The 21,691-nt window shown below is 24.0% G+C and overlaps 3 protein-coding genes across 4 annotated transcripts in view; 1 reads left to right on the top strand and 2 right to left on the bottom strand.

The window, feature by feature from the left end:
- Window positions 1-228: 228 nt before the first annotated feature.
- On the bottom strand, window positions 229-9,662 carry LOC129615046 (ATP-dependent RNA helicase me31b). 2 transcript variants are annotated; one of them, XM_055530095.1, is made up of 5 exons: window positions 9,555-9,662; window positions 6,083-7,144; window positions 5,901-6,009; window positions 3,940-4,966; window positions 229-3,882 (listed from the first exon to the last, which is right to left on the bottom strand). In XM_055530095.1, exons 2-5 carry the CDS (start codon window positions 6,136-6,138, stop codon window positions 3,587-3,589), a joined length of 1,488 nt encoding a protein of 495 aa, XP_055386070.1. In that variant the 5' UTR covers window positions 6,139-7,144; window positions 9,555-9,662; the 3' UTR covers window positions 229-3,586. The 2 variants fall into 2 exon arrangements, with proteins under 2 accessions (XP_055386070.1, XP_055386071.1); XM_055530096.1 differs by lacking the exon at window positions 9,555-9,662 and adding an exon at window positions 8,380-8,530.
- Window positions 9,663-10,437: 775 nt separating this feature from the next.
- Window positions 10,438-15,563, top strand: LOC129615091 (uncharacterized). Its single transcript, XM_055530158.1, has 9 exons — window positions 10,438-10,920; window positions 10,971-11,069; window positions 11,127-11,726; window positions 11,779-12,000; window positions 12,059-13,401; window positions 13,460-14,037; window positions 14,093-14,401; window positions 14,464-14,642; window positions 14,703-15,563. Exons 1-9 carry the CDS (start codon window positions 10,864-10,866, stop codon window positions 15,054-15,056), a joined length of 3,741 nt encoding a protein of 1,246 aa, XP_055386133.1. The 5' UTR covers window positions 10,438-10,863; the 3' UTR covers window positions 15,057-15,563.
- Window positions 15,564-20,386: 4,823 nt separating this feature from the next.
- LOC129615056 (protein MCM10 homolog) overlaps window positions 20,387-21,691 on the bottom strand; it is a 131,950-nt gene continuing 130,645 nt past the window's right edge. Inside the window, exon 5 of the transcript XR_008697429.1 lies at window positions 20,387-20,469. The gene's annotated coding sequence lies outside the window, so the exon portion shown is untranslated. The remainder of the gene's footprint in view (window positions 20,470-21,691) is intronic.

Here is a 21,691-nt window from a genome sequence, read left to right as displayed (position 1 = left end):
TTTTTTACATATTTTTAAAGAAATTCAAAATATAAAACTATTATTTTGAATTTATTATTTATTAATATAATTTTGTTTTTTGGAAAAAAGAGCAAAAGATAAATTTACAAAAAACTGTTTTATTGTTCAAAATTAAAACTCTATATTGAAAACAAAGAAAAAAATCAAATAAATTTCTATTGATATTTAAATGTTCTTTTGCACTTTTTTTATCTTATCATTCACAAATTACAATTGCTTTGTTTTTAATACATTTTTATTTTTACAATAATTTAATATTGAATTCTTAAAATATATTTAAACTATATATTAAGTAACTTTTATTAAATTAATTTTTTCAAGTTTATTCAGTTTTCATATCCATAACAAATATGTTGTGTAACATTATTTTATTCAAGTTAGTTTTGATGAATTATTTAAGATTTTTTTATTATGTATCGTATATGTTTAAATCCTGTTACTTAGTTACAATTTTAAATAGCATTTTAATAAAAAAATTTAATGGTATTAGTAAAAAATTTAACTTCTTCCGAAATACATAATCTTTAATTTGTTTTAGTTAATGGTTTAAAATATATTTAATAAGTTTTGAAACATATACATTTTTTTGTTTACATTGTTTTACTATAACGAAATTGAATAAACCATAATAGTATCCAATAAAACCTTACAACATACATCCAACCAGTCTTGTCTAGATAAAAATTTAAATTCTTCTAAGTAAAAAAATTAAAAAAGAATCAACTTATATTTATTTGAATAAACAAATCAACTTTATTATTTATTTTCATTTATATTATTTAATGTAATTTTAATTTCGTTGCAATACATTCGTAATATCATAAGGTTTCAATCTGAATGTTGTGAGATTCTAAGTCACCTAATACATAATTCAAATAAATCTTAAAAATAAAAACTCAACTAAAAATATATAACATTTTGTTTTCTAAAAGACAAAACAAATATAATATGTAATATAATTAATAATAGAAAAAATTATAAAAAAAAAAAACACTGGCATTGATAATATAAGCATTTGAAACATTTTTATTTAAAATTTTCTTTTATTTTTTTATTTGAATATGTATTTTGCTTGTTATACATATTACATAGTTATTATTTTCGTAATTTATAATTGGAAATGACAATTTAATTTTCATAAAATAATTGAAAATGTATTCAAAGCATGACATTTTTTGATTAGGCTACGAAAAAATTATTTCGATTTTAATAAAATTGCATTAAATTTTATAAGTAAATTGAAATATGGCAAAAAAAAAATACCTTAAAAAACTTTCTTTTTAATTTGGAATAAATTTGTACAATGAAATTGGCACTGCAAAAGTTAAAAATTTTCAAAATAATAAACCATTACCGATTTGCATTTGTTTTTTTTTTTTTTTATTTATTTATTGGCTGAAATGGTTTGAACAGTGAAAATAATGAAACTTTAATTATTTGTGTAGAAATAAGTTTAGAAATCAATTAAAATAAAGTTGATTTTAATTTTTAAATTGCATTTATATTTTATGGTGTTATAGGAAAGATGGCTTTCTTTTTTTCTGCAGTTATTTTTTATGTTTTTATCGTTTATTGTTTAAATAGTTTTGTATGTTTAACTACAATATTGTATTTTTAAACAGATTTTATAATTTGTTCAATATTTCCAAGATTCGCTCTCCTAATATCAAAGAAATATTATAACTAGATGATTTATTAAAAAAATAATTCAATTTTAAATAGCGGATGCGTTAATTTCTGTTGTTTTTTTTGTTTTTTTTTTTTAATAAAAAAGTAATAATAAAATGAAGTTTTAAAACGATATTGACTCCCTCCCCTTTTTAATTATTTAGTTATTGATATCAACTGCACAATTTTACTTATGCTCACAAAACATTTTCTTCAATTTATTCATTTTGGAAAAATGGTTATGTCCAAAATATGCGAAATGTTTTGTATTTTTCATTTTTCTTCTTAACAAACTGAGGTTAAAAAAATGTAATTACAGATATTTAAATAAGAAATTTAAATTCCCTCATTTTCGTTAAAAAAATATTATATATATTTTATTGATTTTTCTTGTAATTTTTATTTGATTTTTTAATTATTTTGATAAACAAAATAGTAAGGAAAAAGTTCATTTGCTTTTATTTTTGTTTTTTATTTTAAATCTCGTGTATAATTTTTATTATCATATTTAATGTTGATATTTCAAATATTTCCTGATCTTTTTTTTATATTTTGATAGCAAATTTATATGTGATTCTACTATGAAATTAATTAACTTTGGTTGTTAATTATTATATGAAGTGATAATAGTAAGCAGGAAGATATTACTTATTATTTTTGGATATTTTTTTTATTTTGTTTTAAAAAAATTTTAGGTATTCAAGATAAAGTTGAGAAGGTATAAAAAAAAACTTAATATTTAAGATAATCATTCACACAACTTATTAAATATATATATTTCATTAATATCACTTTATAATTTATAAATTGCTATAATAAGACAATCTTATACTTTCATATTTTTTTAAAACTATTATTTATCACGGTTATGATTTTTATATTATATTATTATTATAACATTATTTATTATTGCGTATATATCTCTCTTTATTAAATTATTTAATTTATTTCCTTTCTGTAATTAAATATTACACATAATATATTTATATAGCATTCGTTCAAACTAATATTTCATTCAAACATTTCACTCATAAGACTCATGCCTAATTTTCATACATAAAATTATTACAAATAACTTCAATTGATGAATTTTGTTTGTTTTACATGATGTTATATATTTAGTGTTTAAAATTTTCAATTATTTTGTTTTTTTTTTTTTTTCAATGCTTCAATAATGTAAGTTTATATTTCTTTTTACAATTACTATGTACTTAGTTTTCTTAATTTTGTAGATATTCAAATTTTAATTCATTCACTATATTCAATAATGTGGTTGAAATTTTATCTTGAAATTTTCATATTTTCCTTGCAGACTTCATAATTTGTGCAATGTTTGTAGATAGCCTTTTTGTCATCACATATTCAACTGTCGGTTGTAGTTACAATTTTAAAATTTACTATCAAATAATATTGTTTAAATTCTTAATACTAAAAACTGGTTGTTTATTTTTTTTATTTTGTTTTTATATTTTATATTCCTCCACACTCCTTTTACTTAATAGTTTTTTGTTATTTATGTTTGCGCAATTCATTTTAAACACACTTGACTTACGCCTTTCTTTTATTTTAATACATTCTTATTTAATTCATTTTTACACAAAAAAAAAATTCTTTAAGTTTTTGTTTTGTATTCACACTTTTTTGTAAATTACAATGTTTATTTTTATTTGCCTACATCACTATTAATTTGTTAGTTTTAATATTTGATTTTTTTCTTTTGTTTTCTATGAATATATTAATTATCTAAATATTTGTTACAATTATAATTTTAAATGGTTTTTAATGTTTAGTTTTTCTTTTTGAATTTATTCAGTTGTGGTTGAATTTAGCTTTTTAAATGATTTGCGTTGATTTTTTTATAAAAATTTAATTTTTTTAATTCAAAATTGATTTCTTTTCACTTGCTTACATTCCCCTCTTCGTTGGATGAACTATTGTTAAGATCATTACTATTACTAGCTGTATTAGATGAATTTCCATTATTACCAGACGTTGAATTTTTACCACTACCACTATTTGTATTATTTTCAGATGATCCACTAGTTGAATCAGATTGCGTTGGCGCTGACATATTTGCGACATACAATGATGGATCAATTACCTTAGGAATTGGTTTGATTTCAGTACCCAATTCATGTTCAATTCTGTGTAAGTTGAAACGATCATCATACGTAATTAAGTTAATAGCAATACCTAAAATAATGCAATAAATGTAATAAATTTTAAAAGTATATTTTTCTTTAGACTAACCTAAGTGACCAAAACGACCAGAACGTCCAATACGATGTAAATAAGTTTCTGCCATTCTTGGGAAATCAAAATTAATAACAACATTCACAGCCTGTACATCAATACCACGTGTAAATAAATCCGAGCAGACTAGATTTCTGCACAGACCTTGTCGAAAATCGTGAAAAACTCGATTTCTGTGCGCTTGCGCCATCCTTGAGTGAATATAATAGCAACAGTAACCCAATTCAGTAATTTTCTTTGCTAATAACTCAACACGTTGCGTTGAATTACAAAATATTATAGATTGATTTATTTGCAATTTTGAAAATAATGTATTTAAGCAATGAACTTTTTGACGTTCTTGCACGAACGCATAATATTGTGTAACACCTTTTAATGTTAACTCTTCCATTAAGTTTATTTCATATGGTTCGCGTAAATGTTTCTCTTTAAAATGCTTCACCGTTTTCGGAAATGTCGCCGAAAATAGTAATATTTGTGGGTCTTTTGCTAATTTCTTAATAACATGGTCCAGCATGAGTTCGAAATCTTGTGATAATAATTTATCAGCTTCATCTAACACAAGAATTTTACATTGAGACATATCAGCAACTTTTTTATCCATTAAATCTAAAATACGGCCAGGTGTTGCTATTATTAATTGAACTTTTTGATAAATTCTCATTATATCATCTTTTAAATTTGTTCCACCAGTCGTCACCATTACTCTTATATCTAAATGTTTAGCCAATTCGATACAAATTTGTGAAGTTTGTAAAGCTAATTCTCTTGTTGGTACTATTATCAAGGCTTGAATAATATGTTTTGATGGATCAATTTGTTCTAATACGGGAATACAATAAGCACCAGTTTTTCCGGTTCCATTTTTAGCTCTAGCTAAAATATCTTTACCACTTAGTGCTATTGGAATAGCAGCTTCCTGAATTGGCGACGGTTTTTCCCAACCCTTCTCAAAAATACTCATCAATAATTCACGTTTTAAACAAAACTCTTCAAATTCATTCCCTCTTGTATCTGTCACATCCTATTTTATGATAATGAAAAAAATAATAAAAGGAAAATAAGCAACTTTTATTAGTCTGGTTAAAAAAGGCTACCATAAGTATAAGAAAAAAAATTATTTAAATCAAATAAAATTTCTGAAACAAAAATGGTTTTTGAATAATCATAAAAATAATTCGTTAACTTAACTAAATACACATTTAAATGTATATTTGGAAAACCTACAAAATCATTTCTTATACCCTATTCAAACTGCAACGACTAACATGTTATACAGTGTTTGAATTTTATATAGAAAACATTTTTCAAAGTAAAATATGTTTTTCAAAACAATGATTTATTTTTGGTATTTTTTCCTCCAATCAAAGGGAATTCAGAAAGAAATTTAAAAATATTTTTTGAAGAATTTTAAAGCCATAATAATTTTTAGCAAATTGAAATACAAAAAATATTTCAAAATACAAAAATGATATGAATACAAAAATATGTTTTTCAAGCAAGTTTAATCTCAAAAAAAATAGCTTATTTAGTGTGAATACCATTCTTTATAACATGTTAATCAAACAGCATAACATGTTATTATCCTCTAGTATGAAAAGGATACTATTTAACAAAACAGTCACAAATATAATATTCCTTATAATTTTATTGCATGACAGAAATTTTTGTATAGAAATCGTAGGCTTTACTACTAACTTGCTATTGTTTTTACTTTCCCGATATCATTTTAAATATTACGTTAAATTAATTTAATAAAAATTTAATGATATAGGTACCTATGAATTTAGAAGTATAAGTACTTATGGAATTTGTTCCACAATTAAATTGAATGAAAATTTCACATACAAAACGTACATTACCTTACCTAATAAAATTGAATTTGAAAATTAAAAAAAAAATAGTTTTTAAAGAATCGTACTGGTATGTAACAATAAAAGATAAATAATTTGACTTACACTAGTCTTAGGTCTAGTATCTTTTGGTGGAATTTTAAGTTTTGCCTTCCAGCCGATATCATCATTGGTAACAGCCGTTTGGCTAACAGTCTTATCGTTGGTCCCCAAACTAAAATAAAGAACAAAGAAATTACAAACAATATAAATAATCAATCAAGTTTATTAAAAAAAAGTATTTTCACCTTTTTGGGGTTCCATGATTATTTAAATGATTCATATTTTCCGTCATCATTGACATTATATGTAAAAACTATAATTTTTTCTTTTTTATAAGTTTAATTTTGTATTGCAGTTTTTTTTTTTTTTTGTTTTTAGTTTTAATAATAAATAACTAAGATTTCTACAAAAAAAAAATATTCAAATTCGGCGCTTTATTTATTTAAACACAACTTTTTTAAAATTTGATGTTTTTGTTTTTTTTACTCTTTGTTTTATTTTATAATGTTTTTAAAGGTAAAATGGATTTTAGAGAAACTTTGAAAATAATTTTTATTTAGACTGAATTTTCAAATTTGTATTTTCACTTCTACAAAAATACCACTTTCTTACAAAATAAGTATCAAGTTTTGATTTTTTTTTCTAATAATAAACGTATAAGTTTATGAAATTCTGTTGAAATATCACGATCTATCGTTTTTTAATATAAAAAATGATAAATTTTGTGATGGATGCTAACACGAGATAATGCAATGTTCTTGTTTTTCCTTTTTTTTTTTTAAATATTACTTAAATTTTTAAATGTTTTTAAATAAACGCTGTTTGTCTTTACATTCACAGAATTTATATTTAGGTCTTTCTGTTTTCTTTTTTTGTTTTAATTTTAAATGCTTAAAATTAATAATCATTGAATCACAAAAAAATATGTTTGTTTTGTTTGCTTGATTTTTTTTTTTGTATTATTAAATTTGCACTTAATCGAATGAAAAACAAAACTTAATTAAAAAAAGAAAAAAACAGAAGTGTAAAAAAATTTGAACTTATAATTTTTTTAGAGTACCTAATTTTTTTTTATTTGAACTGTGTTTTCGTTTTATTTAAAGTTTTTGTTTCAATTTCTTTTTCCCTTTGAAGGAAAAAGAAAAAAATTCTTTTACAAGAATTTGGCTATTAAATTGAAATTACAGCTTCACTTTTTTTGTAACTAACTTTTTATTTTAAAATCTTTGCTTTTAATAAAGGTTGTCTTTAATTAAAATTAAAGAAATTGTTTAATTTTTTGTATTCTTAAACCAAAGGATTGATATCTAAAATTAAAAAAAGAAAAATTTATTAATTTCTTATGAATTTAAATTATTTTAATTTTAGTTTAAAAAATTTGATTTTCGCGCTCATTTCCTTTATCATTTCTATTATATTAGAATAATTTGAGTTGATTAAAACCAGCTAAATATAATAAAAAATAGCTTGAGAATTTCACGATAACGTTTTAATTTTCTTTTGATTAAAAAAACTGTTTTTTACTTTTAAAAAAGAGACAGAACATGCCTGACAAATGAACATGTTCCTCAACCATGATATGTCTACAAATCTATATGTTCCTCAACAATCTATATGTCTGACAAATGAACATGTTCCTCAACCATATTAGCTAATTAAATATAATGAAATGGGTTAAGAAAGCAAACATTTTAAAATTTTAAATAAGTTTTAATCCTGCTACTTGTTAAGTGAGATGAAATCGTGCTAATTGGATAAGTAGTAAAAAAAACCTCACGTCGAAAAAAAATCAAATTGAAATAATTCTTTGCTTTGAAAAAAATGTCAAATTTGGCTTAAATTAAATTTGAAATAAAAGCATTTTATATTTTGGTCTAACTTTAACAGTAACTGATTTACATTTTGAAATATACGTAGATCAAATGTAGATGGGCATGGCAAATTCAATCCGATTTAAGCATTTGCTGCTTATATTCACAGAATTTTAAAAATATTATAAACTGTAAGAATTCGAATTTTACTCTTGTTTGACTAAATTTTAGCTTACTAGTTTCATATAATATCCAATAGTAGTTGTCCAAATGATTTAAAAAAGCTTCAAAATAATCTTTTAAAATAAATTTGTTTTAGGTGTTACCTACATAGGTAACCTACTTAATTAAAGAAACAAATTTTAATTTTTATAATTAATTTTAATTTAAGTTCTTTGAATTCGTCACATGGCGAAATGTACCGCAATAAAATGATTTTCTATAAATCACACTCTTAAATATACATTTCTAAGGAGGTAGGCAGGTAGATAATGTTTAAAATAGCATCAACGATAATATTTTATGTTACTTTAATGTTTTTTCATATGATTTAAAATTTTTAAAGTTTTTAAAAATAATTTAAACAAAAATTTCTTTCATATTCTATTTTTTATTATTCTGTGAAGATAAAATTATAATTTAATAGTAACCCTCCCTTCCAGTTGTATCAAATTAATTTTGTTCATTCAATTTGAGAAATATTTTAATAAAAAAAATAATTTTTAACTTACAGTTAAACTTGAAATTGATTATCAGTTTCGACTATTAACAATATTTTTACTTATTTCTTTTTCTCTTGTTTAATGCATTTCTGATTACACGTAAATTGATACTGAATGGATTTTTCGTTACCGAATACCGACCATGCAAGCAACACTGAAAAAAAAATTCCTCATTTTATACAAGCGAGACAAAAGAATCGGTCATGTTCGGAACTACAACTGTTAGATTTAAATTGAACATGAAGAACGGCTTTCAAAAAATTTTAAAAATTATAGATCAATTTTTGTTGTTTTACAAAAAATATATTGAAATTGATAGTTATTTTAAAAAGCGCTTATATTTTTTTGGGTAAATCAATTAATTATAAAATTAAAATTTAAAGGTCTTCCGCAATAATCTAATTCACTTAACTACGTATATACTTATATTTAGATTATATACAAATAAAATACTAAATGCCGTATTTTCAAATAAATATAGCGCCACTTAACTTTCTCTCAGTTGAAAAATAAACAACGTGGTGTGGGAAAAACGCTGTATTTATTTTGAAATATAAAAAATAATTCACTTTTCTGCAATATATTTAAATAAAGCAGTTCAATCAATTATTTTTGAAAACGTTTATCGAAATTTAATTTCGAATCCTAACTTTAGATATGGATGCCTAGCCTATCACATTCATGTAAACTTATGTGAATTAATAAATATACAAATGTACATACATGTATATTAAAATCTGTTTTATATATGTATCTATATGTATATACAAAATATATATGTATATATGTACCTACAAAGTTATTTGGAACATATTGAATATTATATTCAAATATATATAGGGTTCCAAGATATATGTATGTATATATATTTTTTAAATTTATAATTTGTAAACTTTAATTAATTTGTTTTAAGCCGTCTTTTATTGTTTTTATAAACAACCCTTTCTAAAGGCCACTGCACTAATTTACTGTTCTTCCACGTACAAATAATTTTTCTCACACAACTAAAAATTAACCAGATGCCCCCATCTTGAAAATCATTTTTTTTCTTTTATTCTAATTTTTTTTTTTTTTGCTAAACATTTATCTTTTCTAGTTGCATTTTGGAAAAATTCTTAGTTTATTAGCACGTTATATTAGTTTACTATTATCATAAAATATAATTTTGCAAAAAAACAAATTACCTTAAATATTTTATTTCAATTTTATTTTACAATTCTTTTCGGAACTCACTTTTAAAATACGCTTTTCTTTTTCAATAATGAACGTTGCCGTTCGCGTTTCACTTCAATTCAAAAGGGTATTGCCATATACAAAATTTTCAGGTTATTAAAATGAAAACATTTCTTGAAGCATTTTTTTCTTGTATGTTAGATATTTTGTTAATAAATAATAATTCTTTTTAAATTAACAAAATTTTCGAAAATTAAAAATTAAGCATCAAATTTTATTTTTCGAAGAAAATTTTTCCGAATTTTATTGATTTGCAAATCTCTTTTAAAATAATATGCTTTAAATTAGAATTCAAATAAAATTTAAGACAATTTGGTTTTGGTTTACTAAGGAAAATATTTTTGATATTTAGTAGCTTTTTTAGTAACATTTGATAAATAATAGATAAAAATATATTTGAAGATTGTCTTTTAAAACTCTTTATATGTTTACCATGATTTATTTTTATTTTTTTCGAATTGAAAGTAATAATTCCTTGTTTTATTGTAAAGAAAGTTCAGGGTGACATTTTATTGGTAAAAAAATATTAAAATGCTTCCTACTTGCATATTATATAATAAACCTGCATTAGCGAAACTGTTAGGTTCAGTTAAAAAATATTTTCAGTAACGTCCTATTTTTATAATGAAACCTGGCAGTGTTAACATTCACATATTCTTAACTCTTTAATTTTCAACAGTTGGTAGATCTGAATTGCTGAATGTGGCTGAATATGTTACATTCAATTTTGACATTTCTCAAATCTGAAAACAAAAAATTATTTTTTTTGACACGAAGCTGTGTTGCAATTTTTATATTTTTGTAAAGTTTAATTTTTTGTAAACATTTATTTTACAAACGAAAACATTAAAAAAGAACATTTTAATTAGGTTTTTAAAGCAATAATAAGAATTATTTGCAATATATAAAAATTCCGGCATGCAATTGCGAACGCTTTTAAATTAGAGAAAATGGTCAACTTTCTTATAAAATTTTGTGCAGAAATCTAATAAATTTTATTATTTAAAGATTTTATGAATTAGCGACAGGAATTATTAAATTTATTATTTTTTGCCAATTTTAATAGAATGTAAAGTTTTTCTATTGTAAAAATTAATAAAAACGACCAAAATTTTTTTCTAAAAAATAATTATGTAAAAATGAAAGATAACTTCCGCAACAGCGATTGCTTAACAAATTTTGTTTTAATAAAATGGTTTTTTTGGAATATTGTTAGAAAATTTCTTATAAATAACAAGATACTCATAATTTAATAAAAAAATGGATGAGCAAATAAACCGAACTATTTTAGATAATTTTGATGTCGAAAGTGTTCAAGTAATAATAATAAATTATTAAAAAAAGTTATTAATGATGATTATTTTTAGCATGAGATATATAAAATGAGTGGAACGGAAGTTCTAAAAGGATTAGAAAATGGTTCATTACAATTTATAACGGTTCCGAGAGAGGAATTCATTGATCATGTAAGAATAATATTTTTGCAGGATTTTAACAAAAATTCTTACCACTTATAATTTAAGACATTGTTGCCTGAGTATATAACAACACACGGATTTATCATTGATACCATGCTAGATGGGGCTAACACTTCAACAAACGAATCGTTACAACATTCTACAGCTTCGTATATAGCCCATCATTCTGGCCAAACACTAGTAAACTCAAACGAAATTCAGTTACCAACAAATATAGATGAACCTGATAAGCAATTAAATGCTGCTTTATTGCGATTTTTAAAAAGTGGAAATGTAAAAGTAAACGGTGGAAACACTTCAGAAACTCAAGTAATTGTAACGAATAAAGATTTAATTAATTTAACGGGAACTCAAGTAATTGATGCAACAATAAAAAACGATAATTCGAATAGCTTAGATACTAGCACATTTTTGACATTCAATGATGATCAGTCAGGCTTATCTAATTCCTTAATAAGTGATGGTCAATTCAGAATATTTCAGCAACTTTCACCAAACACTCATCAGCAACAACAGCATATCCAAATTAATGCATTAAACAATTCTTCATTACCTCAATTAACCCCAATTAGAAGACTGAATCGAAGTCGTAAAAATTCAATTAGTTTGAATATTACAGACCAGCTAACTATCGATGATTTGAAAGTATAGAAATTAAAAAACAATTATAAATTTCGTACTAAAAGTTTAATTTTAGACTAACACCGAAATAGAACAAATTCAGAGTTTTCAGCATAGGCCAGCAGCTAAAAGAATTTTACCTCATAAAAAGCGAATCACTAAAAAATTAAAGTCTATTGATGGAAATCAAAAAGTTGATGTTTTATTTCAACACTCAGACAATTCTGTGAAATCAACAAATTCGCAAATACAATTTTTTCAAGATTTAAATGAAGAAATTAACGCTGATGAAGTTATTGTAAGTCATAATGGATAATGAACTTCCAGTTTGCAATATATAATTATTCTTTTTTCAGAATTTGAATTCCCCACCTCAATTTTCGTGCCAAATTTGTGGAGCAGGAGCAGAATCTCAATTAGATTTTTTTGCACATTTAAAGCTACATTATGAGCCTAAACCTGAAAGTGGTGAAATTTTAGAAGCTCCTGTAGTCAAAAATCAATCCCAAAAAGAATTTATAACGCAGCAGTCCCAATCTGAACCTCAAATTCAGATGTCAATGAATCAACAACAGTTCACACAAATACCTTTGATTAAAAGGGCAAATCAAGTAACTCAATCACAAAGATTACATCAGAATCACACACAACCATCTAACATAAACGAAACAATGCATTTGCCTCACATGAGGAGGCAGATTTCACCTAGTGACTTGCAAAATATCTCTGTTCAACCAGTTAGAGAAAATCATCATACAGATTCAGAAGAAGGATACATATTAACTACTAAAAAAATTGTTGAATCCCGAGATTTGCCCGATGTTACAAATTTTGCTTTTGAAGGATTCGCACCAATGGGATCTGTATCGAACCACTCACATTCATCTCACACGGTTGTAGCAAAAGATATTATGAATAGTACGCATGAATATGAAATTTTAGACTCTTCTTTAACGAATCATTTGCGGCATGAAAATGCGCATCAAATGCAGTTAACGAAAACAGATTTTCTTCCTCTGCAATCCGCGAGTGAACATCAAATAACACTACCTTCGCGAGCTTTGTTAAATTCAATGCAAGTTGAAGATTCAAGAATGTTGTTACATCAAGGATCAAGGTCTAACGCATTAAGTAAAAATTGTGAAGTAAAATCTCAAAGTTCGCACATTTTACAAAATAACACGGTTTATAGTACAACTACAATTCCAACAAGTTCACAAATAGAACAAAGTTTATTTGAAAATCCTCAATATTTTGAAGCAAAATTCAATAGCTTACCTAACCAGGTATTGAACTTAGAACATAAAATTGATACAATAAGAGTTGAGAACGATATTTCACATTCAATTTCTAACCGAAAAGATAACTTAATTAACTCAGGAACTTTATCGCAACCCTCTTTAATTTGTGAAGATCAAAATAGCTTGCATCAACTTCATATTGCAAATTCCCAGTCTGCGAACGAAGGTGATGGAACTGAGAATATTACACCTAGTATCGGCGAATTAAATGAAACTTCTCTTCAAACAAATTCACATAAATCAAGTACAAATGGTATTGTTATATTACAAAATGATGAAGTTGAATTTAGTGACCCTGAAGATATGTTAGAAGGTATTCGTGGTGTCGTTGATAAGGTACAAGAGTCATTTGATACTGGAGATGAAATGGATGCAATGAGTCCACCTAGAAATAATTGGTAACTGCCTTAAAATTAATTAATCTATTATTTTCTCCAAATTGATATTTTTGTTTAGGTTTCCTAATAATGGTTTTAATAGTGAAATTAATTCTAAAACTATCTGTGATCCTACGCGTTATGAAACAATAACTCCAGTTGAAAATTTCCAAATATTCTTTAAAAATGATGAAAATAATGATATGAAAAAGGAAAGTGCAAAAAAAGTTAGCGAATTATCCGAGCCTGTGGTTAATGAAGAACCATCTGAATTACTAAATAACGACATTTCTAACAGGAATAATACAAATTCTTTACTTGCTGCAGAAAATTCTTTAGCTTCTAGTACAACAAATACCGTACATTCTCAGTCCGAAAATGATAACCAAATGCCAGTTAAGATGGAAAATTTTTCAACCGATTATGAAGACTCTAATACAGAAAAAACTTCTAGTTCATTGGGTGAACCAGTAGATTCTCCGACTTCTCAAATTTCTGAAAAAGAAACACTAAAAAATTGTGGTGTTTTGTCTGGAAAAAAAGAGAGAAAAAAATATTTTTGTGATAAATGTTTTAAAGTATTTAATTCTTCAAACGCTTTAAAATATCATGATTTTGCTCATAGTGGAAAAAGGCCATTTCCCTGCGAAGAGTGTGGTAATTCTAATGAATTTAAACTTTTATTGATTAAAAGTTATATTTTTATTTCCAGGAAAAAGTTTTTTCGCTCAAAATGCCTTAAGAGCCCATTTAAGAGTTCATTCAGGTGAAAAACCTTTTACATGTGTCGATTGCGGACGGGCATTTAGACAGTGGGGCGACTTAAACTATCACCGAATATCTTTACATTCAAACGAAAAGAATTTTCAATGTGAGTTTTGTGGAAAAGCTTTTGCTCGAAAATATTCTTTAGTTATTCATCGAAGAATCCATACGCAAGAAAAGAATTATAAATGTGAATTTTGCCCAAAAACATTTCGAGCTAGTTCATATCTACAAAATCATAGGAAGATTCATACCGGTATTTTGCTTGAATTTTATTATTTTATTTATTTTATCTAAATTTATGAAAAAAATTTTTAGGTGAGAAACCATATGAATGTCCGACATGCAATAAGAAATTTCGTGTATGTGGTGATCTTAGGCGTCATCAGAAGATACATGATAGAACTAAACAAGTGCATGTTGATGAAATATCTTTAAGTAATGTTACCGCTCTTCAACTATCTGATACTGTACTAAATATAGAAGGACAAGAAAATGTTAGATTTCTATTTTCTAAATTCGCAAACATTATTTAAAATATTTTTTTATATTTTTAGAACACTTTTATTGAATATGATAAATCAAATAAAAATCAAACAGATCTCAACACAACAGTTTTCATGTATTCATCAGATGGTAATCTTGATCAACTTTTTAAGACTGACAACATTTCAAATCAAATAAAAGATATTTCATCAACAACATTACCATTAAATATAACCGGTAATGCCGCAGAAATAAAAAACTTGATTAAAAATGATAACAATATAAGAAAGCTAGCGTTATCAACATCTTCAACAGAATTTTCATCTAAGTTAACACCAGCAGAATCATTGGTTACAACATCCAATGCAAATAAAAAAGTTTCAAATAAAAATAAAAAACAAAAAAGTCGTGAAAAGGTGACGTAGTTTTAGAAGAATATAACTTTTATTTCTAGTTATTGTAGTTATTTTAAAGTCGTTTTCAATATTCGTTATATTAACGAAATCACGGCAATGTTAGAGTTTCTTTTCACAATCATTTTAATTTTATTTAATAAGTTATGAAGATTTTTCAAATATATTTTAAAAACTGATTAAATACAAATTTTACTTTCATCTTTTAATTATCTCAAAATATCGATCATACATATTTGTATAAACAATTTTTGAGTCAAACCCCAACATATATTTTGATCAAATTGATCTATAGAACTTTACGATTAACTTAACACAAACAAATTTTACTGACAAAATGAGTTTAGAACTCTTATAGGGAATCTTAAGTAATTGGATAAATTCTTTATTCATCTCCTGTTGAAAGCTTACTTTACAAGAGATTTAATTACATCTTAAAAATCAGCTTTTTGCAAGTGAAAAAATTACAGTCTTAATTTTCAAAAAACTGATATTTTTTTAAATAAAACTTTATTTAGACAAAAAAAATTAACCTATTTGTTAGTTCTTTCATACTTCATCATTTATACAGTTTAGATATGTATGTACTTACATTTTAAAAAAAATTATATAATTTCAAAAAAATAGTTTTGCTTAATTTAAATCTATTTAGTTATATCAAAAATTTTCGAAAATATAAAAAAATATTAGTAAAATATAACTGATTTGAAAAAAAAGTTATAATTTATTGATGTATACATAATTACATTTTATTTAAATATTTTGTTATTAAACAAAAAAAATCTTATAAAACAAGACAGTTTTTCTATAATGTGATATTTTTATTTTAAGGTAAATTCTTTCAAAAAAAATATTAAAAACTTTTGAATTCAAAATAAAATATGTATGTATATACATAGATATTATTGTATATACAAAGAAGGCTATTACAAAATAAAAGCAAATTAAAATTAACATACTTTAGGAAATTCGAAAAATAAAATTTTCTTCTAAAAATATATGATATTAAAAAAAAATATTTAAAGTTAAAATGTTATACTATTATAAATTTCAAAATTTATATATGTAAATTAAAAAAAAATCGAAAATAATTTTTATACTGATTAGTTTAAGTTGAAAAAATTTATATATTGATTATAGGAAATAAAATGTAGTTTGTATTTGAAAACATCTCTTTAATTTAAATTGTAATGAAAATGATCATGTTTGATCCTGATGGAGGGGGGACATCTAAGGATAAGTCTTATGTGACAGATTATGAGATTAATTACAGGATTCCTTTGAAAGCTATGCTTACGTTCTGAGTTCATCGAGCAAGTCTGAAATTAATCATTGATATTACTCCTATGTACGAACAATAGATTACTGTAACTTCAACAGTTTTGAAACAGTTATGAATATTATGTTAGACAAAATTTTTTCAATCGGACCTTCCATAACCTAATCTTTCAGTCTGATAGTTCTTATCTTTGTAGGCCGTTATAAAATAGATATTGTTGTTAAAAAATTCTTTAAAATAAGGAAGCACATTACACAGAATCTAACAAAATTTATCCAAAAATTTGTAATAAAATTTTACGATATATGATATAAATTCGTAATTTTTAAATTACATTAGTTTTATCGCGTACAGATCTAATACGTATTAATTATTGTTATAGTACAAAAACCATAAAATGTTTTATTACTATCTTATTCAAAAGTTAAATCATAAAACTAGGTTAAAATAATCAAAATAATATATTAACAGCGTATTGTTATAAATGTTATGTATGTGTAACAAAATTTTATATAATTCTTCTTAATTAAAAATCAATAAATTAATTCAACGATTTTTTTAATGCGTTTACTTACCCAGATAAATTGTAAATATTACCAATAATATTGCACATAAATACAAACGAAAATAAATGATACGCTGATGTCTTTTTTCTGAAAAATATTTTGTAAGAAATTTTAAATGCATATTTTCTTACGTTCTATGATGTATAAGTAGTATTGTAGTATAAGTCCTCATTTTCAATTTATTTTCTTTGATAATCCAAAAAATATAAGCCAACATACTTTTCACTGCTTAGTTTTGTGGTTAAAAAATTAAAAACCTAAATACTTAAATTTTAATTAAATTAATCTCTTAACCAGCAGATAATATTCTTTATTAAATAATTTCAATATATTTACTAACATAGAGAAAGTTGTATTTTTAGTTATATTACATCCTGTGGACTCAATTTCCAAGTAGATATTATTTCATTTAGATTATTATTATTTATGTACTTATGTAGGTATTTTCAAATTTTAAAATTTTAATCACGTATAATAAGTAACTTACTTACTTATTGGTATATTTATTCTATATTGTTAGTATATATATATCGACAACGAGATGTGAAGATAAAATAAAAGATATTACAAATATCGCAAAAAATTAATAAATAAATGATATCAGACAAATTAAAAAAAAAGAAATGGTAATTTTTAAATGATGTCGATATTATTTTTGAGATTTTCAAAATTGATAAATTTGTTGAGGACTAATAAATTTGTTGTACTTTAAAAATAACCACTCTAAGTTATTTATTTTATGAATGAAGTTTGCGGTAACAATCGGATAATAATAAGAATACAGTATAGTTAGATTTTTATTGTACTCAAAAGTCCGTTCTATAAACAATTATCACTAAATTTCATCATATTGCTACACTTTAATTTTAAATTACAATTAAAGTAGGTAATGAAATTTATAATTGCTACCAGCGAGCCGAAACTATAGACGAACCTGCAGAATGAGACTATATTTTTTTTTGGAAATTTGCTAAGAACTGATATTGCTAAAGTAATTGTTAATTAAATTAAAAGTACTTAAATTCCTAGTACATGCATTTCAACAAGGATATTGAAATTTTTAAGTAAATAATTTGAAAATAAAAAGAAACCAAAATATGATTTTTTTGAACTCAAAAATGCGACAGTATAAAAAATTACTGGATGAATAGAAATTAGAATCTTATTTTTTTTTCTTTATCCTTTTTTAAATCTTTTTTTTTTTCTTTCAGGCGCTTTTTTGTCACCTATAACAATTTCACAGTTATTGTTATATTATTAAAAAAGTTTTTCAATTATTGAATGACATTCATTCATTGGGCCCTTCCCTTAACTACTTATAAGAAATGTATAAATAAAATAACATAATTAATATGCAATATACGTATGTATAGGTATGTATATGATATTTTCATGCTTGTAAATTTGTTTTTATAAATTTGTACTACCTATGTTCATATATTACATGTGCATATGTACATTAAAATACTTAAGCAAAGCATTCAGCCGGAACTATAAACAAATTCTAACCGGCCGGTAAACTGACTATTAGGGTTTGTTTTTTTTTTCTTATGATGTCTAAATGAATTAAAAATGCTGTCAGATAGCAGAATATTTTGACTGGAAATGGATATGAATGTATGTGCATATGTACAGATGAACTGCACACACACATCATGTACTTACATAAATGTATATCCTCATAATTATAGTTATATTATTCTACTAACTAAATTTTTGAGGTTTGTGGTTTGTGAGGGCTATTGTTTTTTTTTTCTTGTTTTAATTTGTTAAGGTGGAAGGTATTATGAAACATGGAATGTTTTTCTTTTAAAGGATATCATATACCATTAGTTTAATATATTTAGAAATATTTATAATTACGATAAGGATATGAATGACTAAAACTGATTCTATACATTATATAAGTGTAGAACTTTTTATATAATATAAATTTATTTGCTATACATGTCTATATATTTTTTGTACAATATTACTATAAAAATTCAAACAAAAAGATTTTTTAAATATTAATATTAATAATAAAGTCTCGCTTTGCAACATAAGCATTGTCATAAATTAGAATACAAATTATAAGAGTGCTTTCCCTTTGAATTTCATTGAGGCTTTGAAATAGGAACTTTACGGCATAGCATAAAGTCATCCTGTAATCAACATTAAATAATGTTACATTACAATATTTTTTTGGAAGTTAGATTGTATGATTGTATCTAAGGCCAAATTTTACTCCTAATTTATAGTTTTTTGAATTACATTGAACATGCTAAATAAGTAATAATAATATACAACCTGGATCTGACTGTGATATATATATGCACATATATACATATATAATTTTAATTTTGTGTTGTATATATTTTATACAAGAGTAAGGCTATATATTTTTAGATTTCCTTTATATTATGTGAAAATGTATGTGAGAACAGAACAGTGAAATTTGATTAAAGTTTGATAAATTTTTTTGCTCTAGCTTTCTTATTGATAATATAGAAAGTGTATAAAATTGAAAAAAAAAAGTTGAAAATTTTTTCTCGAGATTATCTTTTTTACCGTTAGATATGTAAAGTTTCCACTTTACCGTTAAAGAACTTTTATTTTTTTTTATTAAGGGAGGGATTGTAAGGTTCTTGATCATTTAAATATGTCAAAATTTTTATTTACATTTACTAATGGCAAAAACAATACATAATACATAGGAATATTAATTTTGCATTTTTATTAAAAAATAATCAAAAAAGTTGTGTTTGTGCTTAATCGTATCTAAAAACTGTGTCACTGCTTTATTAAGTTGGTCTCATTGGTATGCAGGTTTTGCGGGAAACAAATGTATTTTGTATGACATTCACATTCTCTTTATTTTTTGCATTGCAGCATTTTTTCTCTCTCTTCCTAAAAGTTTAATTACATTTAAGTTTTGTGTGAATTTTTTAAACTTAAGTGCCTTTTGTTTGAGAAATTGACAAAGTAATTTTTTTTTGGTTTTAGTTTTGAAAAATCGTTTTTTTTTTCTGCTTAAATAGGATTTGTCTGTCAATTTACTAAATTAAAGCTCAAATTTCTTTATAGTCATCTTTTAAATAATTAAAGTAATTAAATAAAAATAAAGGTTCAAATTTTAAGTTTTTTCTTTAGAAAGTAACTTAAATATTCTCTATGTGTCTATATAAAATTTTATGTATACACACACACATTTACAATAATTTATTATTTATATATGTAGTGTTATTTATAAAACGTATTTGATTTCACGCTGATTATATCTTTAAACGAAAAAATATTATCAGTAATCGCAAATGTAATTGAAATTTTATAAGATATCATAAAATTTCTTTAAATATTAAATTTTGTTTGAGAATGTAAGATCTCAAGAAAATATAGAAATACTTTATATATTGAAAATTAATTTTAATTCGCTGTGCTCTAATAGTCTTTTTGCTACGGACCATGACCGTAGTAAATTTCGTTTCATAAAAGCAAAAGTTGTTGAACTGTTCGTTAATCTGTTGTAATACAATGTGTTTATGGCTGGCCGGTATCCATCTCCAAAAGTTGATCCTAGCTGATGTTGAATGTATATATTCTGCAATTATAAAAATGAAATTTTAGTGGATAAATTTAAAGAAAAATATCAATTTAGAATATTAAAGAATAGTAGCCTGTTATCGGCACGCAAAATTCAACAAGTTACATAGTAAAGTGGTAGACAAATCTTACTTTTCAATAATATGATTTTCTTTCTCATAAACAGTAGTATTTTTCAAAGTTTCTTTTATGTTCACCGCATGTGGCTACAAACAGAAAATATTTGTTGAGACCAAAATATGAAAAAAGGAAATCGAAATATTGTTTTTTAATAGATCTCGGATTTTTTTTTTTTTCAAATTTTACACGTAGATATCCTAGCACAATAAAGCATAAGTTTATTATAATTTTTTTTTCACATCCATTCAAAAAAGTTTTCAGGATATTGAAAATTTATATTTGATATTGATTGAAGTCATACATGGGGAAGAAAATTATTTGAGGTGATAACAATGATATTTATTGAATTTAACAAACATCCAAATGTTTATATGTATATATCTGAAAGGATGCAAAAGAATTTTTAAGAATTCTAGACTAATGTTTAAGTAGAAATACTTGTTGTATTATTTGGCTTTTTGTTCAGAACATTTTATAATAAAGTTGATATTGATACTAGAAATTTTGACTACATGATTAATCATTATTACATACACATTAATGACGTATACTTCCACATAAATAAATTAATTTGTACATATAAATTTTTTTTTGAGTTTCATCAAATTATTGTGTGTTTTGAACAGTTTGCAAAGTTAAAAATTTTCTTTGTTAACTTTATGTTGAATTAAAAAAAATTTTCATATCGAAAAGTTCGCTGTTAAGGAAAAGTAAAGGAAAAAATTACATAACTTGTCAAACGTATGGCACATTTCTTATGCATTACCTACTTAAAAGAAGAATTATCTATGATTGAGTTCTTAAAATTCTTTTGGAAAATAGTCGCAATCAAATAAATTTTTTTCTTACATGGCCATGGGCTAGCATGCCCACTTTGTCGACGGCTGTTCTATATAAAATTTCCTTAATTAGTTTAATATACACATGTTTGTAAGTAAGAGTTTGCAAATTTTCATATTAGAAGATTTTTAATAGAAAATTTTTATTGTAAGTTTTGAATTGTGCACATAATATTATATTTTTTCTAAATAAACATTATTTGATAGTATAGTGAGTGCATTCATGACAAACAATTAATTATGAAAAATGCATTCATCGGT

Source organism: Condylostylus longicornis, unplaced genomic scaffold (assembly GCF_029603195.1).
Source record: "Condylostylus longicornis isolate FDR11 unplaced genomic scaffold, ASM2960319v2 ptg000135l, whole genome shotgun sequence".
In the NCBI taxonomy this organism is placed as follows: domain Eukaryota; kingdom Metazoa; phylum Arthropoda; class Insecta; order Diptera; family Dolichopodidae; genus Condylostylus; species Condylostylus longicornis.
Note: the sequence above shows the minus strand (reverse complement) of the source record. Positions and strands in the feature narration are given on the sequence as shown.

Excerpts from the sequence above, each read along its gene's own strand:
- LOC129615046 (XM_055530095.1), bottom strand. The coding sequence starts at position 6,138 with ATGTCAATGATGACGGAAAATATGAATCATTTAAATAATCATGGAACC. Across the intron at positions 6,010-6,082 it reads AATCATGGAACCCCAAAAAG|TTTGGGGACCAACGATAAGA; the intron begins GTGAAAATACTT and ends TCTTTATTTTAG. Across the intron at positions 3,883-3,939 it reads TGGTCGTTTTGGTCACTTAG|GTATTGCTATTAACTTAATT; the intron begins GTTAGTCTAAAG and ends GCATTATTTTAG.
- LOC129615091 (XM_055530158.1), top strand. The coding sequence starts at position 10,864 with ATGGATGAGCAAATAAACCGAACTATTTTAGATAATTTTGATGTCGAA. Across the intron at positions 11,727-11,778 it reads TAACTATCGATGATTTGAAA|ACTAACACCGAAATAGAACA; the intron begins GTATAGAAATTA and ends GTTTAATTTTAG. Across the intron at positions 14,643-14,702 it reads ATATAGAAGGACAAGAAAAT|AACACTTTTATTGAATATGA; the intron begins GTTAGATTTCTA and ends TTATATTTTTAG.